This window comes from Cynoglossus semilaevis, chromosome 9 (genome assembly GCF_000523025.1).
Source record: "Cynoglossus semilaevis isolate Cse_v1.0 chromosome 9, Cse_v1.0, whole genome shotgun sequence".
NCBI classification, from domain to species: Eukaryota; Metazoa; Chordata; class Actinopteri; order Pleuronectiformes; family Cynoglossidae; genus Cynoglossus; species Cynoglossus semilaevis.
In genome coordinates, this window is record NC_024315.1 from 6,819,095 (window position 1) to 6,840,238 (window position 21,144).

Genomic DNA, 21,144 nt, shown 5'->3' on the forward strand with positions numbered 1-21,144 from the left:
CCTCCTCTGCTCTGTGACTCTAATCCTCTCCTCATCAGATACTTTCCTTTTCTCCTCTTCCTCCTCCACCTCGTTTCCTCCACTAAGGTCAATAGAGAGCCCAGTGATGGAGGAGCGTGGAGGTTTGACAGGGTGGGATGAAGGTGTGGAGGGACTCTGTGCAGGAGAAGGTGACGTAGGTGGGAGTCCAGGAGAGAGACAGGAAGTGGATAGGATGTCGGGAGCTGGAAGTGGAGCAACACAATGCGGGGAGGAGGGTCTGAAGGCTGGGACTGGACTGGTAGCAGCGGAGCCTGGACTCATGGAAGGTGAAGCAGCCATGGCTTTGCCTGGTTTAGGAGCTGTGGGAGGTCCACGTGGTTTGGGGGACACAGGAGGAGGGACACGCTTGGACTCTGGACAGACATGGAGTTGGACAGAATCCGTCAGCTTTGATTATAACCAAGGGTCAAAGTAGTTTTAGCAAAAAGAAAAATAAACACATAAAATGACCAGTTGCTGATCACTGTTGTGGCACATCTTACATAAAACATTTAGGCTTTGTGTTGTAGCTGAATAGTTTTGTAAATCCATCAAAATGAAGTAAAACGGCTGAAGAATATTAATATTTATATGGAAGTCGCTGATAAAAGGTTTTTCATTTGAATCAAATTTAATTTTTTTTTTAATTGATTCCGACTCCACCCTGCTGACGCCTACACTGAAGCTCTACAGATGTTTACGAGCACATAAAGTGCATGCTGCTGGATACACACATAAGGTTTATCCTGTTTAGTCTGAGGAGTTTTTGAAATACGTAGCTCGATCCTCCTGGATTTAAGGTGAGCAGTAAACTCTGAAGGCCTGCAAATTGAACTGGTGGTTTCGTTTCTGCAAAACACACACGTCCAACGACTGACCTGGGAGCCAACCACAACATTTAGATACGGTTTATGTAGCCCACCACTGCTATCTTTCAATTAATAATTTATAAAACACCACAGCGGGTAGGCAATTAATATTTGAAAAGGTTCTTGTTTTTCCTGTTAGTGTGTTTTAGTAACATTTGAGATGACTTACAAGGTCAATTTAATAAACATAGTAACTAGGTATTAATATGTTTATAAGTATATAAGTATTTTTAAAAAAAATTTTGTTAAATACCTTTGCGCTATATTTATTGTCTCTTCTGGATAACTTTTTCTTAAATACCTTTGCGCTATATTTAATGTGTCCTCTGGATAACTTTTTATCTGATAGGAATTTATTTTTTAATCTATAGAATAGGAAGAAAAGCACACAGGAGTGGTTAGCATAGAAAGAAAAGCACACAGGAGTGGTTAGCATATTTAGCATGTCTTAGCCTAGCGTCAGAACACACGGACTCTTGTAAGTAATACCTCTCTAAATAAAACTGTTATCCAGTGCTGCAAAATTTTACCATTATTTAAAGAAAGAATGAGGAAGTTAATTTTTCAAAATGGTGGTGGAAAACGTTCTGAAGAGTCGGTCCCAAAATGCTAAAAACAATTAGCCTCAGAAGTTAAACATATTATTTGTCCTTGTCTGAGCTTAGAGAATATACTTGAAACAATACATAGAATAATAAGGTTGTAAACACACTACTGTGAAATACAACACAGTGTATTATTAAATACTATTACTAATAAGTACTCGTAGGCACTGGTGTAATTGTGTTTTCTGTGTGAGTGAATCTCACCAGGACTCTGGGCCTTCTCTGCGGTGTCAGGTCCAGGTATGGGGACCCTGCGGGTTGGTGTCGGGGGATCTGCTTGGGTCTTCCTCTGGGGGACTGTGGATGGTTTAGGTGATAACGCTGGCTTCAGAGACTTCCTGGCCTCCATCCACTCACAGCTCTCTGTGATCGGCTCCGTCCTATCAGACACCTGAGACGTCGGCCTCTGCCTCAGAACCACGCCCCGGCCGTTGTGCTGAAGCTCTCGTGCATTTTTCTGGCTGCTGTCTGTGTGGCCACTGTCAACGTCTGATTGGTTACTGCTTTCCTCTGACTTGCGGGGTCTTCTACGTATGGGTTCAGACCCGGGCGTCACCGTGATGACACTGGTGGCTGCAGATGTTGTTGCTACAGACTCTGCGGTTGTTGGAGCCGGCTTCCTCCGGAGTATCACTGGGCTGTCGGTGACCTCTGATGCTGAGGTTAACACTGTGGAGCGGGGCCTCGGTTCTGGACGCTGCTGAGGTGGTTGCTGTGGCGACACCTCAGCCTGATGACCAGGGATCATCTCTGGTCCACTGATGGTCCTGCGCCGACTTATTGCATCGTCTTCCTCAGAGCCAAGACCTCCTGCTCGAGGTTGGCGACGAAGAACGGGTGGACTCACCTGATAGAAACAATAGTTGACAACTCTATTTTAGAGGGTGTTTGAAAATTAAGTCCTTTTTTTGTTCAGTTAGTTCAAACTATGTCTCCATGTACAAACTGAGATTTTGTTTTCTTTCTCGAGGTTACTGTAATGCACCAGTAACTTCTGAAAGTGGCAGAACTATTAAAAATGACTTCAGTGTCTGGACACTGTTTGGTCATTTGACAGAAGAAAATTGTTGTTTGTGGCAAAAAAATATGTCTCTAAATATATTTTTAAAAACCTTTGGGACAACAACTTTTTATTGTGTACTGACAAACTGAACTTAAAGAAAATACACCAACGACTGTCTGGACCCTCCAATAAAAAAATGTTTTGATAACATATGTCAAAATTAATTATTATTACTATTATTAATTAATTAATTAATTAAAAAACAAGTGAATCAGAAGATTGCTGCAGAAGACACCACTACACAACACAACGCAGTGACCCCTACCTGTAAGTAGTTGGTACTGTTCCCCAGGTTTTTCGGCAGAGTTTTAGCTCCACCCATAGAGGTTTCCAGAAATGCAGCGAGACTACGTACACTCCCAGAAGCCCCCTCCGATCTCTCCAAGCCGGACGACTCCTTAGCTCGTAAAGCCGATCCCAGACTTCCGCAGTCACTGGCCCGTCGCTCTCTAAAGGTTGGAAGTCCGAGAAGTCCGTCAGCCTGAGCCTCTCCCTCCCCTTCACCTCCAGTAATTGAAGAACAGGATCGTTTTGGTGGGGTCGGGGGTCGCCCTTTACGACGGGGACGCAAGGTAACAGATGATTGGCTGCGGTTGACGGTGACATCATTGGGGACGGCATTAAGTGCAGAGCTGCTGCGGCACACGGTGGCATATTTGGAGTCTGACTCTGTGCCAGTGAGACTGTGGGTTCTCCGTCGCTCTTCCTCCTCGCTGGGCAACTGAAGAAGTGGGACACACTTTTCTTTGGTCGCCACCACCTGAGTGGAAGAGCGAGGGCGAGCCCTGGGGGAGGGCTCCTGGGTCCGGGCATGAGCGGTGGTGTGGGTTGGAGATTGTGGAGAGGTCTGTGAATGTAAGAGAGCTGGTCGAGGTCTGGCCAGAGGACTGGGGGCACCGTCCCTCTGCTTCTTTGTCTCTCTTTTAGGCTCAGAGTTGTTGCTTCCTCCGGGACTCGACGGAGGTGTGGAGGAGCTCAGAGGAGGCTCAGAATCACTCCCCCCTTTTTGTAGTTCTTTAAGCCTTTTAACTCCCAACATGAGCTTCTTCTGATGGCCTGAGGGGAGAACAGTGATAAAAGGGAAGAGTTGAATTACAATTACGGTGCAGAGGGAGCGGTTGAACTTCAAAGATAGAAAAGAAAACGTCGTTCATTTGACTTCACAAATGTATTCTAGAGAGTAATGTACCAAGAAACAGGGCTTGTGTGTTTACATTTATAAAATAAGAAAGAGGACAAGGTTTTTCTTGTGACTTCTATCTTGTTTTCGTTCCGTATGACAAAGTGATTATCCATTCCACTGAATCACTGTCATCCACTCCACTTCTCCCCCTCTCTCTCTCTCTCTCTCTTTCCCACTGTTTCTACAACATTTTCTCCATTCACATAGAACTTTTTCTAGACCCGATAGCATCTAAAAGCAATTTCTAAGTTCACCGTCTAACTTCAGATGGCAAAGCAGGCAGGGGGTTGGCACGTCGACTATCAGAGTCTGGAATCAGACTGCGGATGAAAGACGACTGCTCCACCCACTGAGAAACACTGCACTGTGTTTCTGAGCGAGTGAGTATATAATCACAGCTTCGGGGGGTTGTCCAATATGTGTGAACTCTTCACTTTCAATTTGTTTTATCTTTTAAGCACTCAAAAACACAGTTTTCTTTGTGTTGTTACTACTTTTTTATTCAGCACAGTGTGAATCAGGTTTAAAAGTGGGTGGAAGGGTTGTAGTTTCTTTAGATCCATATTTGAAAAATTCTGTGTAAAACAGATATGACTAACCCAGCTTTGTGATGCCAATCTCCTGGAGGTCCTCCAGGCTGATGTCGGAGATGAAGTCCATGTTTTCATAACCATTTAGCATCAGAACCTGGTAGTACTGACTAAGACCCAGGTGAGACAGCCAGTCAGCCAGGTTTGCCTGAACAGCCAAACGATAACGAGAAAAGAACACAGTGTACAAAGCTTAGGCACGGACTCCATGAGACCTTTATTTAATCACCATGGTTCGTTAACAAATAACTCACTGGCTTGGAATCCGAAAGCCAGGCTGTGGAGTGGATCCTGCTGACCTCTGTCATTAGCTTTTTTCTATGTCCAGGCTTCATGACCCCAATAGCAGTCAGGTCCTTCAGGGCAGAGCAGAGTTGGTGAAATCAGAGATTTAACATGATTGATTTTCTTTAGATATATATATATATATATATATATACTTATATATCTTATATATATGAGATGACATAAATTCTAAAGACTCTTACTCTTACCTCTGGGGTCATGCAGCTGATGGTGTCTAGGTCGTATCCCGCGGTGAGGAAGTGGGTGGTGTAGAACTGCAGCTGAAAGTCGCCCAGCCACGCCACCACCGCCTGCTTCTGAACCGCAGAGTAAAAAACAACTATTGTCAGTTTATTCCTCTAGACCAGTGTTTCCCAAACTTTTCTTCTGGGATCTCGTATTTTAAATGTTACAAACCTTTGTGACAAAAAAACAAACAAAAAAACTCACTTTCCCATCATCCTCCTCTGCCTTCTTCTCAAATGGCCGTGGTTCCAGAACGGTGCAACCAGAGGAACCTTTGGTGAAACAGGCATAACAATGAAACAATAAAAATCTACCTACATTTTAGACAGTTAACAGAAGAAACCTTAATCCTGTTTTATATTTATGTTCAAAAATAGACAGACCTGATGCTGCAGGACAGTATTTTAACACTATCTCTATCCTTTTCTGGTTGTTTTTAAACCTCTGACAGTTCTTTTTTACGGTAACCTTCTATATAAATACGTATAAAGATTCACCAAAACATCTCTCTATTTTAATCTGAATAATAACAAGGTCCTCACATCAATTCAAAAACAATGCATCTCTGTAGTTGTTGCTTTTAGGAGACATGGGCGTTCTTACTTGCTGACTGCTCAACAGACTGTGACTGCTCCAGGAGATGTTCCTTGGCTTTAACTGACTGGGAAAGAACAGTGGCCAGAAGCTAGAACACAGAAAATACACAAGAAAAAAGGAAAGACCTCACTCTCATGAACACTCAGAGAAGAGGCGCACTCATATTTAGTCAAGCAAAAATGATTTGAAAAGCAATGAAGTGACTCAGCTCAGAGCAGATGCAACACAAACTTTGGCTTGTGACCTTCCTTTACAAAAAACACAAATACATCCTGAAAGAAAACACTTCACTACAAGTAGTACTTTAGCTGAAATTATCATTCAACTCTAGATAGTGTTTTATCTGTTGATACTGAAGAGGTGGAGAGGCTGACAACTCCAGGAATAATTTTACATTCTGGTGTCTACTTTGACTACTTTATTTCTCACCTTCACTCCTTCCGACTGAGCGTGGAGGCCCGGGGCGTTAAGGCCGTGTGTGTTGACCCCTGGTGTGGGCGCGGGCTGTGGACTCGGGGCCGGGGTGGTCAGAACATGTGTGTTTCCAGAGCTGTGCAGGCTGCTGGATGACCGAGCACTGCCCAGACTGCCCACACTGCCACTGCGATCACCACCTTCACACACACACACACACACACAGGATATAACGACGACTATCACTTTCCTCTTGATTTTTTAAAAACTGACACAAAAGATGTTTTTTTTTTCACCTGCCAGTGGTTTGCGTAGAACCCCGATGTCCTCACCGGTGCTGTCGAAAAGTAAATTTTGCATTCAAACAAATACCTTATTTTTATACTGTATGTTATATGTTAACCGATGATGAACACCATGTTGTCACCCAACGTTATCCAACATGACCTGACTCCTAATGGTGATGATAGTGATGATAAAGGACTGTGACTAAACCACACATCCTCATGAGGATCAAATAATAATACAATACGTTTCTACTGTTAAATATTATAAAACATAAATATAGACGAACAAAAGATGAAATGAAATATATTGCATTATATCAATAGAACAAATCCCTTTAATTTAATCTACAACAACTAGGGCTGTCAATACAATAATCTAATGTAAATCAAGAACAAATCTGGTACAGAATATTCTCCAGAATTAACCTTGGCCAAATTGTGTACATTTGAATATAAAAAAATATTCAAATTACTTCAAAGAATATTTGATGTTAATTTTTTTTTTTTTTGCCTTGTGGGTTTTGCAATTCATACATTTTCGAGGTGTGGTTTGATCGCTCTGCAATTATTTCATTTTCGAGGTGTGGTTTGATCGCTCTCCAGTCTACATGGTGGGGGGTCCATATAAATAATATTGGCATTAAATGCAATTTGTTTCATTACTGCTCTAAACTTAGACAGTCTTTAAATAACTTAACTGTGCTTTAATATCTTTTGTTGAAGTTCACGTTCACACAGATCCCAGTAAACAGCAGAGGTGATTTGATTTTTTTACTTTATAAAGAAAATGCTGGTAAATTCCAGTTATCACATGGTTTCCTTTCTATTATTGTTTTTTTTATGAAATATAAAATAATACATTTCTGAAAGTTGCCAACACAGTTTTCTCCATTTGAGTGAACTGATTTTCCAACCACACAGGAACACTACAGTAGATCAGAACTGTTCAAGTGTGTCTGTATGAGGTACTGACTCAGAGTTGACACTGACTCTGCCAGGCACGTGCCCAACGACATCATTCTCAGGACCGGCCTAACGCTGAGCGCCGTTAGACTCAGTGGTCGGCAACTAGTCCCAGCAATTAGGCTCACAGGCATGAAAAGTCCAGTTGGATGCATCCCAGAAAATACAGACCAATCAAATGCTCCGGACACAGCCAACTACAAACCAAGTATGTGTTTGAACAGAAAGACAGTGTGTACATATTACTACATTGTCGTTCTCTCTAATATTAAGAAAAGGCAGTAAAAGTTGAATTTTCAATTAATTTGTTAATTAGAGCTTCAACTAACAGGGGACATGACGAGAATATATTTAATTTAAATACAATTAATACTAATGATAATAATTGAGTCCCTTATTTGTCTGTGAGTCTTTGCAACCGACACAGGTGACCACAGGAGGCGCCAGTGGTTTGTTGTTAATCAGGGGTGTCAAAGTCATTTTCATTTCATGAACTCTTTGTTTTCCTCCTAACAAGTACAAGTATATCAGATGGCCGGATTGAACTGCCTAGCGGGCCGGTTTTGGCCCCCGGGCCGTATGTTCGACGCCGCTGTTGTAAACAGTGCCAGACGCAGAGTGGTTAACATTTAAATATAAAGATAACTTAACTTTGAACAAGGTTCTTATTTTATAGTAATGCTTCATTTCTCAGTATAAATCCGTCTCAGACGCGTTGGGCGCTGCACACTGCTGCAGGTATCTCACAGAAACACACCCGAACATCTCACCTCGGTAAATCCTGTGTGCAATCAAAGGTGGCTACAGCTTCAACACCAACCCACACCTCTGCTGTGAACCACTGAGTGTGAACTTAACTGTTGTCTATGAGGTCTGGTCAAACAGAGTAGAAAATGATGCTTATCTGTGATCCACAGTGGTGCTACAGTATGTACCTGTCTGACTCTGCCGCTCCTGAGAAGAGGAGAGAGGAAGAGGGGGCGGAAGAGGAATGGACAGTCGAGGAGTGGACAGAGACGGAGGAGAAATGGGAACAGGAACGTACCCGAAGGAGGAAAAAGGAGGGAGGGACTGTGCGTTGGGGTGAGGGGGAGGCGGAGAAGGCAGATGCAGGGGGAGGACTTTGGTGGGGGGGTGTGGGTGCCCATTGACCGATGCAATGGGGCAAGGGTTGGGCCTGCGGAGCAGGAGGGTGTGGCACTGCTGGGAGGGGGAGTGGCCTGGACGTGAGCCAGGAGTGGGTGGAGGGGGGGGCGGGTGCAAAAACAACGACGACAACAACAACAACAACAACAACTGATCAGTCAAGTTGAAAGAAAACAAATCTAATCAAATCTTAAAATAATCATAAAAAATAATTAGTCAAAATAATAATGTTTATAAATGAAAAATACATCAAAATATATATCTATAAATGAAAATATCAATCAAAAAGCAGGAAAGCAAACACTGTGAAGACAGCATGAGGGGCAGTGGGGTTTATTCAGGTGGGAGGGTCAGCAGTCAGAGGGAGCAGAACTGTGAAAGGAGACAGGAGGAGGGTCAGCAGTCAGCAGTCAGGGAGCGTTTGACCGATGGAGAAGATGAAGATGAGAGTTTGGGAGAACAGATGGGCTGCAAAGACGCCAGTGATGCTCCGACTATCTACGACTAATGATCAGCTTTAACTGCAGAGCAGCTGCTCAACTGGCACTAAAGCAGAAGCACACACACACACACACACACACACACACTCTCCTCCACCACTAACACACACAAAGCCCAGCTGTGGGTGGTCACCTGCCCTCTTGATCACTTCCCCTATGTTGGAGGGAAAGTAGCCCACGCGGTCATTTCCAGTGCGGTTGTCGTGGATGCAGCCCTTCCATCGACCGTCAGAGTGCTGCTCTAAAACCTGCAGACAAACACCAGCAGAGCTCAGAGTCACGTGAAGCAGGCATCTGTACAGGACAGTAAGAAATAAAGAAACATCACTGTTATGTAGCGACGGTGATTCGATGAGACGGACAAAGCTAACACAGACACAGCAGCAAATGTTGGCTCAGAAAGGCAGGAAATCATCAGTGATAGTAAAAGGTTTTCAGAAGGACAGAGTATCACAGGATGTGTGTATTAATTATTTTTTCAATTCATGTTTTAAAAGTCACAAACCATCGTGACCCAAGTTAATAGACATTATTAAGAAACTCTTGGGAAACATGAAGCGAGACGACCCAAAAAAAAAACTCTAGCGACCCACCTGAGGGTCGCGACCCAGTCTTTGGGAAACAATGTATTAACACATTCGTTAACATTTAATGAATATTAATCTGATTAAGATTTGAATGGATTTTAACACTGTATATCCAGTAATTCCAAGGTCCTTCCACTCCACACACACGTTGAGTGTTAGCTCCACCTCAGCATCCTGAGCTTAAAATAGCATCTCGACTACCATCCTCACGACTTCACCTTCAGGTCAGTCACCTGGCTTACTGTAGGTCAGACCGACTTCACTGAGCGCGGGGCGGTAATTACCGTAGCCTGTGGCTTTAAATAGAATTTTACCAAGTGATTAATTCATAGATTTGTAACAAACACACTTCAATACAATAAAGACAGAAGTCTTTGAAAATAACCATCAGGTATGAACTGTACCAGAGATTGTGACAGGAAGTCAGTGAACGCCTCACTAAAAAAACAAAAAAAATCCCTCTCAACTGTGTTCACTGCATATTTATCTACATGGGGACATGAAGTGACAGGCTCTTCTTTGACTTGGTGATAGGTTAAGGTACCGTGATAATGTCTCCAGCTTTGATGTTGAGGCTGGTTAAGTCATAGTTGTTGCAATAATCCTTCAGTGCCCGCACTTGCATTGCAGCTGAAGCATCTACAGGAAAAAAGTGCGACAAGAGAAGAAAACAAGCAGAGGAAAAGGATACAGCTGAGAGAATTTTAGGAGCAGAAATAAGGTGGAAATCCAAGACTGCAGAGAGGAGAAGCAGGAAGATTCACATTTGATCCTGATCCTATTTGGTGTTTTTTTTCACCAGTGCCAGAAAGAACTGTCCAATATTTTAACATGTGTAGAAGAATAATATGAATATTCAGGCTTTTTTTTTTCAATATTAATGATATAAAAATGTATTTAGCCACAGCCCTGTGAATGTCATGTGCATGTGTGTGTGTGTGTGTGTGTATGTGTGTAAAATGACCTCTGAGCAGCTGTTTGATCTCCCTGCTGGCCTGGGTGGTGGTAAACTGGTTAACGATGTCCAGGGCCGTCTGACTCAGCGTGTTCCTCACCCCAGCACTGATGCCACTCTGGACACAGGTGGACAAGAGAAGAAAGTCAAGGAGGAAAGGTCACGTCACACTTACTATGTGATAGAGTGATACACTGTACGGAGCATAGGGGGCGTATGTGACACACAGGCCTCGGCACAGGAGATGAAAGACCTAATTTAGTTTGATTATAAATCATGATTAAAATTTCTGACTAATCACTTAAAAATATATTATTGTAATTAATCATGATTATTCATGAATAAGCTCTCAAAACTAAAGAACTATTTTATAGATATATATATACCCATGTACATTGTATAAGTGGTTTCATTAAAATTATGTTGAAAGTTTATTTATATCTGTTTAATTTTAACAGTCCTGCTTAAAAGTAATGTGGTTGTTTAATGTCTGCTTCACATGGAATCGTTTTACTCTGAGGTTGGTTTCAGTCTCTTGGTTTCAGTTTCCATTTTCGTCGTCTTAATCTCGACTTTGTCCAACACCATGACAGAATAAAAAAAATATTAACAGTCACTTCTCACTGGGGTTCTGGTCCATGGGCCCTGAGTCTGTGCTGGACCTCTTTGATAATCCCCCCCATGAATCAGTGTCAGTGTCCGGCTGTGTGTCTGCCGCCCGCTGCTAACATCTGTTCTGCTGCTTCAGCAGCGGCATCAGGATGGAAATACTGCAGCACAGGAGGCTGGGAAACTAAGCTGTTTAGCAGCAGATTCAGCATCAGCCGCCTTATTTATCTGACACTTACAAAGGGACTCAAATAAAACACTGAGCTGCTCAGAACATGACGTGTCCCGTCAAGTCCGGTCATATCCAGACATATCCGGTCATATCCAATCATATCCGGTCATATCCAGACAACCACAATGGGGTTTTTTTTTTGTAACAAGTGCAGACTTTGGAGCGCAGCTCAGAAAGAGGAAGGTGTAGACCTTGTGGATGAAATGTATTCATGTGTTCGTATTTTATAGAAGTATGCAACATATATAATCATGTTTTATAATAGAATAAATAATCATAAGAGATGTGCTTAAACATATAACCAGCTTGAACATAAAATGCTGGCTAAGGCAACAGTTGCTAAACACGAGACACAATCAGTGAGACACACTCACATCCAGCAGCAGACGTACTACCTCTGTCTTCCCACAGAGGGCGGCCTGATGTAGCGCTGTGCCAGACTCAGACTGTCTGTTTATGTCAATACCAGCCTGGATTAGTAACCTGCAAACACAGATATTCAGAAAATAGAGTCGGTCACAATCATTTAAAAAAGTAATATTTTCAATCATCAAACAGTGATTCTGAGTTCATTTTTTCTTTTTCTATGACTTCGGCCTTTCTCTACTACATCCATAACTCCCCTCTGGATCTTATCCTTTCTGTCCCAGCCTGGCAGCTCCATCTCCAACATCTTCTGTCCAGTATATCCACTCTCTGTGGTGCTCTTATCATCTCAACCCTCTATCTCCAAATCTCTCAACCTTAGCTGATCCTCTGAGTTGCTGTTTTTCTAATCCCGGTCTGATCACAGCCCTCGAAAATCTGAGCTTCTAGAAAGACTCAAGTGTAACATAGTGTACGACAAAAAAAAAAAAGAATTCAGAGCAGAAATATGTGTGTAGAAGCCACTGAGAAGAACAGAGTGTTCCGCACCGTATGACTTCGATGTGTCCGTTTTTGGCAGCCAGATGCAGAGGTGACACTCCGTTGGGGTCGGAGGGTCTGGGTTCTATCATGGCGGCACACATGTTACTGCTGAGCAGGAGCTGGACCACCTGGTTGACAGAAATACAAACATGGACTCGTAAAAATGTGGTGGTTAAATCAATCAATCCAACCCATCGGTTCCACTTTATTTGCCTTTGTTACGTTATGTTACGTTTGGTGAGAGACTTTTTGGCCACTATGAGTCGGCCCCCTAGTGGTTCAATTCTCATTCTGGAATTAAATAGAAAAGTCCAGCTTTACTGCTTTTCATTGTTTTATATTTTTGTGTTATATAAAATGTGTTACAACAAATCACTGGACCAATATTTATATATTATTATCTGTATAAAACATTTACATTTACAGCAAAAGAAGAGTAAATTGTATGGTATAAAATGGTATTAATTCATTTCTTCATTTCTCCTACAGTTTTATCCTCATTCTGGTTGGTGTAAAGACGAGGGCGGGGCAGGGCGTGGCACACCCTGGGTGTAACCATAGACTGGTCCAGTCACATTCACATTTATACCTGCGATTAAGTGTTAGACCGACCTAATCCGCACCTTTCTCTCTGTAAATCCTGTAAATAAACACACATCATTGAATATGTAAATAAGATTAAAGTCTTAACTGTACTTACTCCGACTCGTCCAAACTCACAGGCCAGGTCCAGCGGTGTTTTTCCAGCTGAGTCGGAGATGCACGGGTTGGACTGGTGCTGCAGCAGCATCTCTGACTGAACAGAACACGAACACAAAACACCTCACAATTACACACCTCATCACACACACACTTTACAAAGACATATTGTATTTCCAATACCCTTCTCCTAACCCAGTGTTTCCCAAACGTTTTATGCAGCAATTGAAATTCCTTTGAGAACCTGATAACGTATATTTTTATCTGTACAAACCGCGCTATGAATTTACCCCGTCATAGTGTCCGTGCTGAGCCGACAGATGCAGTGGGATCTGACCCTCGTCTGATGGGCCGTTGACTGATGATCCAGACTTCAGCAGCATTTTCATTGGTTCAGTCTTCCCCTGCCACGCAGCATAATGCAGAGGTCGCATTCCTACACACACACACACACACACTTTAGTCATCACTAATTCACCAGTCTACAAATGACACTTTAAAAAAATATATAATTAGCTGTGGAACAACTATTCAAATCAGTGATCACTAGTTCACCACAGTCTACAAATGACACTTTAAAAAAAAAATTTATTAGCTGTGGAACAACTATTCAAATCAAATCCATCACAACTGTCAAATGTAAAAAAATGAACCAAGTTCACAATTATTGTGTTTTGTTTGTTTTTTTTGCACACGTCTTCAACTTAGATAGGGTATTTAATGTGTTATTTTAATAAACATATAAACAAGTTTCTCAATTTGGATCCCAGTGATGGAGGAAATGCAGACGATATAAATGACGGCTCCTGACTCACAAAGGAGACTGTGTCAGTAGTGAGAGTGGAGACAGCAGCTGCAGGAGTGGAGACATGTACAAGGCTTCAGTGTACGACGGTGGAGAAACCGAACACTTCCTAGAAATGTTTGGTGGCATGTAGAGAACAATGCACTTCCTGAACATCTGCAGCTTTCACTGTATCATGCAAATCATATGTCCTGTATTATTGTGGGCAGGGCCGCACTGGCCACGAAAAGGTTAACAGACGTTATTCATCTTTCCTTGGAAAAACCCTACGCCACGTTGCCAGCATGTGATCTGTCTCTGAGGATTTTTTTTTCTTTTCCTGTTTAGAAGTGCTCTTGGACAGAATGACTTGCAGAAAGTCCAGAAAAACAAGCTGTTCCCACGGTCTGTTGATAATTTACGGAGGGGTTGTGTGTATAATTATTGTCAAAAGCTCAGTTTAAAAAGTCTTTATGATACACGTTAGTCAACCGACAGACGAGGAAGGGGAATTCTCTCAAAGAAGTCATTAAATAACTCCAGGATGTCAGAGTAATTGACAGTTTAAACTCGGTCAAAATGTGCAGAGAACAAACAATAGTAGAGGCTTCTGTGTGAGCACAAATGATGAAAAAGACCGGGTTCTGCTGCCGACCTAGAAATCGTCTGGTTGTGAATGGAAACTATGTAAATGAGAGCAGTGGAAGAACGATAATAGAATTTGGGCGCTGAACGGTCTCTGTCTATAAAATGACCAGAAGGAGAGTTCGCCTCTGTGGAGCAGAGCTCAGTTTCACACTGTCTAATAAAAATAATGGACTGGTTCTTGAAAAGAAGTCAGTGTGAAAGCACCTAAAGTACAACGTGACATGTTGTACCTTCAGGCTGTGACTCACAGTTTGCAAAATCATTTTTATGCTACATGATATAATTACACCATATGATATAATAAAAAAAAGTTAAGTCAACTGAGGCAAAAATGTGTTTTTCTAAATCCGGTGCTTTACAAACTTGACTGTGTCCAACTGTTTTAAAGCCATTTAAAGATGATGAGTCATATTTGTCCAATTCTTGTGCCATTATTATAACGAGGACGCTGCTGGAATTCCTCATTTTCCTGATGTATATCACACACAAACAAGCGCCATCATGTTGGATAATTACTGTCATCTCATTTTCCCTCTTGACAATTTAATTTAATTTTCTGACCTATGCATTAAGTAACCTGAGGTGTGTGTGTGTGTGTGAGTGTGTGAGTGTCACATTGAACTATGGTGTATGATTACAAGAAACATCAACGTTTCCCATGAACCCCGGTCAGATACTGAATTAATGATCTGGGGTCCATGGACCTGGTACAGTTATCTGCCAGGTGTATGCCTATATTTAGACCAGGCATCCATTGGTCTGAGTGTAGAGAGAAAGAGAGAGAGAGTGAGAGAGTGAGTATTACATCATGAAGAGATCAGATCTCCCATCTGCCCTGTGATTTTTTTCCCTCTGTAATCTGCCAGTGTTGAAATGCTGGAGAAACTCTATTTGTCTGGTGAACGAACCGCTGCTCCACTCCCACTTGACTCTTGGTCTTGTTTATTGTCTCGTTGACATAAAACATGATTCTCGCGTTGTTGGTTGTTTGTTTGCCCGGCACACAAATCTGACATTTTTATTAAACACTGTAAAAAGAAAGATTTTTTTAGTGCTTTTCCTCCGTGGTATTGATGGTCGTGTACAATATTTTTTTTCATCTTTTTTTTTTGTGACAGTTCTGCAGATGCACAGCCAAAACACTCAACCAGAGAAGCGGCTGAAATCTGGAAGTCTGTTTATTTCTTTACCTTTGTTATCTTTAATATCCACCGCGGCCTGGGCCTCCAGCAGCAGAGCGATCAGCTCCTTGTTGCCACTCAGAGCAGCATGGTGCAGCGGCGACAACCTTCACAAGAAAACACGTGTTTATGCAGGAAATGTCAATTTTCAAATGAATAACTTAAAACCACGGAAGCTTTCTGAAAGAGTTACCAACATAGAGCAGCTCCTTCCCTCAGCTCTGCGTGTAAGTGATGTTGGGGGGGCGGGGGGGGCAAATGACCTACTTCCATTAATAAGCTGTCTCTTTTACCCCTCAGCCAAGTGTGTGTGTGTGTGTATTCCTAATGGATCCCTTGTGAATGTAAGAGCTAGACCCAAGAGTCACATCGACCAATCAACACTCACGGAAATAATTCTGTCAATTCAATCAGCACAAATAAAAAAAACTTTGTTATATGATGGAGTCAAATCAACCATAATCATTTACCCCAAAACACATGATTTAATGCCCACAACGCTTCATAATGATATTAATAAAGTTTTTACTTTTTAATTATCTTTTATATATATATATAACACCAATAATAATAAACACCACCATCATCATCATCATCATTGTGGTCACTGTTATGCAGTAACAAAGAGCAGCCTTTAAATTCCTGCTCCTCTGACTGACAGACTGAATGTGGTCATATCAAATATTGAGAAGGTCTCACCCATCTGCGTCCTGGATGTTGACATTGACTCTCTTTGCAGCTCCGAGGAGCTCTGAAACACAGAGAAAATGAGGAAGTGAGATCAAAAGACCAAAAAAGAATCACACAAGATCATTAGGAATAAACCAAATCAATGATCATAACAAGAAATATTACAAAAACACCAGGATTTAAAAAACAACATGACCCAGAAATAGAATCCACTGAGGTCATCCTGAACTCTACAACATTCGGCGTGGGGTCATGGTTGAATCAAATACTAAATGAACAGGGTCAAAGTCTTCACTTCCTGAAGTGTTTTTGTTAAATGCTTTTTTGTTTTTGGAGAATTTTATTCATTTCTTAATATTCATCATTCAGACATGAAATACAGTGAAAAAAACCCCACTGGTTTAGCCAGTAAATTTGTCCATCAGCGTGACATATAATCAATGTGACTGTGTTGAACACACACTAACTAAAAGACACCTAAGGAGGAAAAGCATGTCTGCCTCTCTGCCTTTGTTTTCAGTTAAAACCGTATAATCCACAAACCTAATCTGCGGTTGTCCCATAATAATCTGAGGAAAAGCCTCTCTTTGGCTCTGCAGCTCCATCTACACTTCATCCTCTTACTCTACTCTCACACTAATAATTTGAAAAAGAGTGTGCACTGGCTGATTGTTCTGCTGTTTACTGTTTACACACATCATTATGCCGCATGTGTGTGTGTTTGTGTGTGTGTGTTTCTCTGTCGGCCCCCCTCCCACCCTGCTGTCTAGTACTGGAAAAAGAAGGACTCCTCCTACTGTATCTGCAGATAAACCAGTGAGCGCTGATATCTTTGTCACCACCCGACTATCACAAAGCCGTCTGAGCCTCAAACCAACCCAGCAGCAAATAAGAAGACCACAATACCCACCCGCCCCCCCCAGTGAAAATGGCTTTTCACTGGCTTTTCAAAAAACTTTTCTCTTCTGCTAAGCTATTCTGGATAATAACATTATTTTTTAAAGCTTTTCTGCTGACCAAAAATAACATAAAAATATAAATATATCTAAAAATATATAAAATATATTTTATATATAAAACTATTTGTATAATATATGTATAAATTATTTTTATAAATATTTATTTATTTATTTATATATTTACTAATTTATTATTAAATATATTGATGTTGATTGATGACTAACTTATTTATATATATAACATATATACATATATAAACAGAGCTAATAACAATAACTGAACCTTAACTTATTTGTTTTGGTTTTCGAGCCGTCATTCAGGCCCAGATAGATCCACCGACTTTATATTGAGGTTATTTCCAACTAATTCCAGGCTTCATATTTCATTCTTTTATTTATATTTGTTGCTCTTCTAAAGCCTGTTTATTTGAGGAAATCACCATAATGTCACAGTGATACTGTCCTTGGGCTGGCATTCATGTTTTTTATGGTAATTCAAGCCATCACACTGAAACTGTGCTGGGTAGCCATGGCAACCTCTCCATGTGGCACAGACTCACCAGCTGTCAATCACACAGCATTAAAAAAATATGATAGTATTTTCCATCACCCCCGAATCCCCCCCCCAACCCCTCCTCCACCCAATGTTGTTTTTTTAAAGTGAAAGTCATCTTTCAATCTCTTCACACCGATGTCAAAAATAGACATCCTTCAGGGGAGTATTACTTTGTTCCACTCGGGCAATCATTCGTTTAGTCATTCATTTTATTTTATTTTCCTTTCACTTCAATTTTTCAACATCCATTTAGAGTTGCCAGCACTGACATGTTTATCTTCTTTACTTTAGACATCTGTTAAAGGGACTCAAAAGTGGTCTGCACAACGCCCGATACAGTCTTTAGTAAAATTTGAAATATCAAGATGAATTCTAAGAACTCTGCTGACCTCTGCTCCTGCCTCATCTTTGGTGAAAGAGACAAACTGATGTCAATTCTAGTGAAGGGGGGTTGAAATGAGAAACAAAACAATGAGTGTGACTGGAATTAGAATGAACATATGGCTGTTGCTGTAAGTCACACTGAACATGTGTTACAGTCAGGGCTGTTGCTTCACATTTAAACTTTAAGGATGTGTTGAAACCGGCTGTTAAAACTGACCAAAAATTGAATTCTTAAATATTGTTGAAAACTGTCTGCCAAAGCCATGTGTGTTCCTGCAGTGTGCGCTCAAAGTTTGACTCCATTTCCGACTCTTTGTCTTTGCCCATCTGTGCTGCTCGGTTGTTAGCAAACAAGCTGAAAAACAATATTCCTGTGCATACAAAAACAACACTGACACTGACAAATGTCATCAGTGGAGTAGTCCAGAAGGAACACAGCAGAACCCACTTTAGACACAACAATGGAGGACTTTGAAGAACAATTTGAAGCATTTAGCGTTAGCATTAGCAAATTATAACACTGTAGCATGGCCTAAATCATCAGAGACATGTTTTTCAGGTTCATCAAACACTTAAATATTACATTAGGAGATATTTCTATACCAGACACAACAACGGAGGACTGTTGTTCAGGTTCATCAAACACTTCAATATTACATTAGGAGATATTTCTATACACATCCAGCCAAAGTGAACACGGTTCAAACAAAACTCACCTTATAATGATAAGATAAAATAATAAAATATAAAATAGCCAGTGATAAAGATAAAGTCTGGGGTAGTTATTTTACAATGTAAATAAAAATACTTTAAATGTTAATTCTATTTGTGAAAACATGAACAAATAAACACCTGCACCACACACCACACCCCCTCCTTCCTCCTGGTTGCTGTAACTTGTTAATTAATATTAAATCCAGCTCTTACTGTAGGTACATCTTGTTTAATGAACTGCATTACCAGCTCTGTTTCCCAGAAGCAGCAGAAACCAGAAGACACATCATCTTTCAAGCTGCCATAATGAAGTGTGTAAACACATATTAACACATGCTGGGTCTAACTACGGCACAAGAACCATTTCATTAGTGCTCATTCTGCGAGGTCTGTCTGTGCTCTACGGTTGATTGGTGTCATCACTCTCACATGTGATCCCTGACTCCCTGATCATTAGTCTCACTCCCTTCCTTGTTGGTTCATTGTTCTATGTTCCCTGTGTTGTTCCTGAGGTCCTTGGTCCTGCGTTCCTACTTCCTGAATTTTGGTTCCGTTTTTTTTTTTTTTTTCTCTTAGTATTTTCTCTCCCTGCCAGTTCCTGGGATGTGTTTAAATGTGTCTGTCAGGTCTAAAGTGTTGTTCACTTGTTGACAATTTTCACATTTACTTTTGAAGGATGTTTTATTTACAGAGCGCTCACTGTTCGGTTAATGGTGACGGCAAAAACTAATAATCCCTCTGTCTCTGTTTTGACTGATCATTAAAAGCCGGACGCCGGAGAAATGTTTTGTAATTAATCACGCTGCACAGTGTTGTCTGTGCCTGTCTGTCAGTTTAGTTATTTGGTGTCAACATTTTTGATTAGTAATTGCTTCAGTTTAACTGTCAACCATGGAGACCTTCAATACTTTATTAGTCACTATATTAGTCACACATTATTCCAACCTAGGGAAAATGTACATTAAATATGATTTTCTTTTTTTAAATTTCACAAGTAGGAATAATGTTACTGACAAGTACAGACAAAAACAGACCCTTATGATATTTTCATACATGAGTGTAATCAGATACAACGACCAGCTTCCACCTTCTAAGGGAGTTTCTGTCACTGTGAGTCATCGCCTCGTGCTGCCTGGTAACAGCGACACTGGACGGTCAGACGAGGCGCTGGTTCACATTGTCTTATGAATCACAATCAGTTCTTAATGCAGGATACTGTGTAGTAGAAGAGTTAAAGCCTATTTTTAATTCTGTGGGAACTTCCCGCTCACCCGTGTGACTTTGTAAGACAACATTCTTCTGTTGAGGTTTGTGTTTCCGAAACAGTTTGGAAATGTGCGAAGTGAAGTGAATGCAGTGAGGCAGCGGTACAACATTTGGTTGCAAATGGATCCTACAAAGAGTTGAATGGATGTTACAGAGCAGTTACATCAGGGAGTCTTAACTTTTGAAAGTAGGCAAGATTGAAAGAAAATACACAGATTCCCCAGGGGCAAATATGTCCTTCTCTGATACTCAAGAACCAAATAGAATATAAACGCACAGCATGTTAAAAAAAAAAAACTGTTCTTAATCTGTTCACATTATTTGAATTAACAGTGTTAAGCAGTTAAAGCTTAGCAGTAGTTTTGTCCATCGGTGAAATTAAATATGTCAATATCAGCAACTGTAAGAAGGAAAAGGATAATATAACATTTAAAAAAAACATTAAAAAAAGTTTCTCAAAAATTTTCCAAGTTTAAAAGTTCAAAATGTAGACAATATATACAATAGTCAAAAGCTAAGAAATGCAAAAATATAACAAAATATGGAAAGTTTATTTTTTTACCAGAATATAAAAAATATTAAAAAATCATTCCACACGACTTAAAGTAAACCAGATGGAATAAAATAAAGAATAAGAGAATAAAAAAAAACATTTGAAAGAGTTACTTGTTGACCTTGCTGCATGGCTAATTAGGAATTTGAGGATTTCACTTCTTGTATTTGTTTTTGACCAGGCCTGATTTACATGAATATAAGAAATGAAAAAAAAATGCATTGATTTATCAGCACATGTAAAACACGTAACAGTGAACGTTTGTTTACTCTCAGCCTGCAGCCGAAGAACAACTCTTTTCTCCCTGTAACTGTTTTAATCTACACGTGCTGGAGGATGATTTACGACACGACGCGGTCGTTATTGAACATTATTGACATTTATTTGAGCCTGTAACGACTGCTGGTCCTGACGGTGTCTCTACCTGGTTTAACAGACTTTGTTTATCTCTGATTGAAACAGCAAAATGATTGTGTTTTAATCTGCTGCTGCTGCCGCTTCAACATTAACATACTATTAATAACACACACTGGAAGGCGACAAGCACATGACTAACACATGATGTGTCAAAAGTGTGTGTGTGTGTGTGCGTACTGTATGTGTGTGTGTGTGTAAGTAGCACTTCCATGGTTCTCCAGCAGAGAAATCT

General features: G+C 40.8%; 1 protein-coding gene across 1 annotated transcript in view; it reads right to left on the reverse strand.

The window, feature by feature from the left end:
• Nucleotides 1-21,144, reverse strand: part of LOC103383629 (caskin-1-like) — a 28,893-nt gene that overhangs the window by 4,290 nt on the left and 3,459 nt on the right. Inside the window, exons 2-21 of the mRNA XM_025058467.1 lie at nucleotides 16,073-16,124; nucleotides 15,383-15,480; nucleotides 13,051-13,196; nucleotides 12,762-12,857; nucleotides 12,068-12,189; nucleotides 11,527-11,635; nucleotides 10,321-10,429; nucleotides 9,901-9,995; nucleotides 8,903-9,017; nucleotides 8,025-8,343; nucleotides 6,170-6,210; nucleotides 5,889-6,073; nucleotides 5,466-5,547; nucleotides 5,067-5,134; nucleotides 4,826-4,933; nucleotides 4,586-4,687; nucleotides 4,341-4,479; nucleotides 2,824-3,614; nucleotides 1,700-2,342; nucleotides 4-395 (exon numbers count right to left, since the gene is read on the reverse strand). Coding sequence (XP_024914235.1) covers nucleotides 4-395; nucleotides 1,700-2,342; nucleotides 2,824-3,614; nucleotides 4,341-4,479; nucleotides 4,586-4,687; nucleotides 4,826-4,933; nucleotides 5,067-5,134; nucleotides 5,466-5,547; nucleotides 5,889-6,073; nucleotides 6,170-6,210; nucleotides 8,025-8,343; nucleotides 8,903-9,017; nucleotides 9,901-9,995; nucleotides 10,321-10,429; nucleotides 11,527-11,635; nucleotides 12,068-12,189; nucleotides 12,762-12,857; nucleotides 13,051-13,196; nucleotides 15,383-15,480; nucleotides 16,073-16,124 — 3,812 coding nt within the window. The remainder of the gene's footprint in view (nucleotides 1-3; nucleotides 396-1,699; nucleotides 2,343-2,823; nucleotides 3,615-4,340; nucleotides 4,480-4,585; nucleotides 4,688-4,825; nucleotides 4,934-5,066; nucleotides 5,135-5,465; nucleotides 5,548-5,888; nucleotides 6,074-6,169; nucleotides 6,211-8,024; nucleotides 8,344-8,902; nucleotides 9,018-9,900; nucleotides 9,996-10,320; nucleotides 10,430-11,526; nucleotides 11,636-12,067; nucleotides 12,190-12,761; nucleotides 12,858-13,050; nucleotides 13,197-15,382; nucleotides 15,481-16,072; nucleotides 16,125-21,144) is intronic.